Consider the following 3743-nt stretch of genomic DNA (forward strand, 5'->3'; position numbering starts at 1 on the left):
ACTAACTGCATAAGTATTTTTCAAATTTCTAAGAAATAGTGTGCAACTAGTACTAGAAGACCCTGAAATTCTCTGACCAAAATCATTAAGTTTCCCAACATAAACAGGAATTTAGTGTCAGTTTGTTTATTTTTTATTGAGCAGACATTAACAAACAGTGTGACTTTAATTAGAACATGGAGGTAGGGTTCTTATCACTGGATTGAGAAGATAATTTATACAAGGATTAGCCTCAATTTTATTTTTAAAAATGATGACATATTAAGGAGGGTGATAGATATTCAAATTGGGAGGGAATTGGAAAAGGAAAACAGACATTGTTTTCTGAACATTTGCTAGAAAAGCCTGCAATATGGGTGAACATTTACTAATTGGAGCCAAGGACAATTTGCGTATCACTGTATATAATCCCATAAACATTGTTAAAGATGACAACACTGCAAATAAGGGGCATTCACTTATTAAACAAATCTATTGTCCATGTACAAAAAGGTAGTTGTAGGTAGCAAACAAAATGAAAAAAGTTCTGATTTCTCCACTTTGAAAACTATAATTAGTTTACTTTTAAGATAATTCACATTGAAGTAAGGTACAGTAATGTACAGCTTTCTATTTCATTCATTATCTTAACACATGTTTAATTTGGAAAAAAGGTACTTGTTGCTTCTGTTATTTTTGTGAGTGCTTAAGATGATTTTTATTTTCGTTCATATTCTTGAAGTGCTGTTTGTTTATTATTTTCTGGTTTTCTTAGCCAACGTGAGTTACAGAAGATGGAATAAAAAATATTTAAACTATTAAATAGATTGTGCAAATCTTTGCTATGCTAAATGTCTGTCTTTTTCAGTAGACAGTAAACAGACTCCAAGTCTGAATCTGCCACTGACTAATTGCTTTCCTATGGTTGGATGTTGTAAAATGCAGTGTCTGTGTATCTGTGCGTATGTTTATGTCTATAGGGACTGGAATTTGCATTATATCAATAATGTGATTGTTATTTTTCTATGGCTGTAATATTAGCATTCTCATAACAAAGCATAAAAGAATTGGCCCTTAGATGTTGAAAAGTTTAAGGTTAACTTCATATCAGAACCCCCTTTCATGATATTGCTAGATTTTTGCCCATTGAAACCCTGAAAATAGACAAGAGCTGAAGCAAGCAAATTTTCTTTTTCAGATATCAATGAATGTTCTCTTAGCAATAACTTATGTAGAAATGGGAAATGTGTGAATGTGATTGGAATGTATCAGTGTTCCTGTAATCCTGGGTACCAGGCAACTCCAGATAAGCAAGGCTGCATCGGTGAGTACTAGAAATTTTAACACCTGTCAGTTTTATAATACTTTTTTTAATGTGTTCTTTTCAGAATTTCAACTTCATAAAAAAAATAAGATGTAGCTTCCAGATCTATAAGGGTGTCCCACCCTGAGTACACCTCAGTAAAAAAATTGCACTGTTACTTTTGTTAATTTAGCTATATTTTACATTCTAATTTTAGTTTTGTTTGATAAGTTATATCACAAAATATTGACAGAATTGACTCCTAAAAGTGCTTACTTTCTTCTGTTGATAGAGATAGGGAAGAAATGTGAAAATTGGGGAATAAAAATGCAGCTATTAGAAACAAAAAAAGTGATGCTTTATAAGATACCTATCTCATCTGTCCCAAATATATTCTCCTAGATATTGATGAGTGCATGATTATGAACGGAGGCTGTGACACTCACTGCAGTAATTCAGAAGGCAGCTATGAATGTAGTTGCAGTGATGGATATGCTCTAATGCCAGATATGAGGAGTTGCGCAGGTAAGATAATGAAATTTACCTTTATTTCTTATACTGCATCCACCAAACAATGAGAAAATGTCAATAGAGTTCTATAATAAAGAGGCTTAGAGAACGAATCGTGAACGATCAAAGTTAGAGCCAGGGTGATGCAGTTGTAAAGATACTGGACTAGGAATGGGTAGATGCAGGTTCTAACCCCCCCTAAATTGTAGAACTTCAGTGAATCACTCTCTTACAGCCCAACTACCTCACAAGGCAATTGTTCCGGAGGAAAATTGGAGGAGGGAATGCTATATGCATTAGCTTGAGCACCTAATTGAAAAATGGAAGTATAAATCAAATAAATAATGGTCATTTATTAGATTGATATTAAGCTTATATATTCTATCATCAAGTATAACCTTGATGTGCAGCCCGATTCTTTCAGTAAATTCCTTATTTGCCTTTAGGCTGGTACACTAGGATTTTAGCTTCAACAGTAAAATTAGTTTGAATTATGATTTTAACAAATACATGGTTCCAGTAAAGTACAACAAAGGAGCAGTATAAGTCTACATACACCAAATGTCAGGTTAAAAAAATAAAAATACAGAAAGGAAATACAATCTTTACAAGTCCAAGACTCGTATGTATAGCATCAAATGGTGCTTTAAAAAAACATGAATAGATCTCTTTCTTTCTATCTTTCTTTCTCTTAAAACCTGTAAATTAGGAAAGATTTTAAACTTCTGAAAAGGAAAATTTGCTTAATATCTAAGGTAATAGTTTCCTCACAAATTTCAGTCTGAGCAATAGAACTATTCATTTTCAACAAGATACTCATAAGGGAATCAGAAAAATGTACTGAAATATCAGGGAAAATCAAGTCAATAATGAAAATAGGCCATTGGTTAAGTGCATACTTCAGCTGCTTTTATCAAAATCACATGTACATAACATAAATATATATATATAGAAAGGTAGGATTTTGGCATGGTTCTTCTGGATTAGTGATTGCTTCATAAAAGGAACAAGGGAAGTATTTTTACAGTGTAAGAATCACTCCAGGTTAGCATAGCAAGATCTGGGCAAAGGATTTCAGATCATATTAGAATAAAATAGAGATGATGGCAAGTAAGAATTTTACAGTAGTCCAAGGGAATAAGTAAATCCTATGGCAAAGTCACTATGCAGAAATGTAGGCGAGGCAGCAAGTTGAGGAAATCAAATATGCCTGGAAACAAGGGAATTTGGAGCACTTTAATACAGGTAAAGACTACAAAATGTTGACATTCTACCATTACGCTGAAAAAAAATGTGTGCCCCGATGAGTATCTCATAGTTGATATAATGATGTATCTGAACTTTTTTGTTCAATTTTATTACTGTGAAAAAGACTATCAAATTTATTAGGCAAATGAAAGATCAAATGTGATGATACTGAGTTGTTTTTTCAGATATTGATGAATGTGACAGTAACCCAGATATCTGTGATGGTGGACAGTGCATTAACATTCCAGGAGAATATCGTTGTCTTTGTTATGATGGATTCATGGCTTCTGTTGACATGAAAATATGCATTGGTATGTAAAATAGTTACAGATTTCAGAGGTTCCCTTTTATAAGTTAATGTTATAAAATAGTAACGTACAAATAGGGGAAATGAATTAGATTTTTTTTCTGTAATTAAATGTAGTTTTAGTTAAGATAGAGATTTGTTTTCAGTTTGTGAAAATGCTGGGAATATAATATATCAACTTTGTACCTATGATATTGTAATAAACTAATTATGGATGGAAAGATGGCATATATGTTAAGTTGATTCATTGCTGGTCTGAGTTTTCTTGAATGGTTCCTCATCAAATTGAATAAAGATATCAAGTGGAATAGCATAGAAGCTAGTGCTCAGCCTAGTATATTTAACCTTTTTATTTACAATTTGGATGAAAAAGTAGAGGGATATTCATGAAATTTG

The 3743-nt window shown here is 32.4% G+C and overlaps 1 protein-coding gene across 1 annotated transcript in view; it reads left to right on the forward strand.

Annotated features, from left to right (window-relative positions):
* Positions 1–1177: 1177 nt before the first annotated feature.
* The window catches only part of LOC107292287 (fibrillin-2), a gene marked incomplete at its 5' end in the record, with an annotated part of 40506 nt that continues 37940 nt past the window's right edge, over positions 1178–3743 (forward strand). The window contains 3 exons of the mRNA XM_015821371.1: positions 1178–1303; positions 1685–1807; positions 3226–3351. Coding sequence (XP_015676857.1) covers positions 1178–1303; positions 1685–1807; positions 3226–3351 — 375 coding nt within the window. The remainder of the gene's footprint in view (positions 1304–1684; positions 1808–3225; positions 3352–3743) is intronic.

The sequence above is a fragment of the Protobothrops mucrosquamatus genome, unplaced genomic scaffold (genome assembly GCF_001527695.2).
Source record: "Protobothrops mucrosquamatus isolate PMUCROS unplaced genomic scaffold, P.Mucros_1.0 scaffold_164, whole genome shotgun sequence".
Classification (NCBI taxonomy): Eukaryota; Metazoa; Chordata; class Lepidosauria; order Squamata; family Viperidae; genus Protobothrops; species Protobothrops mucrosquamatus.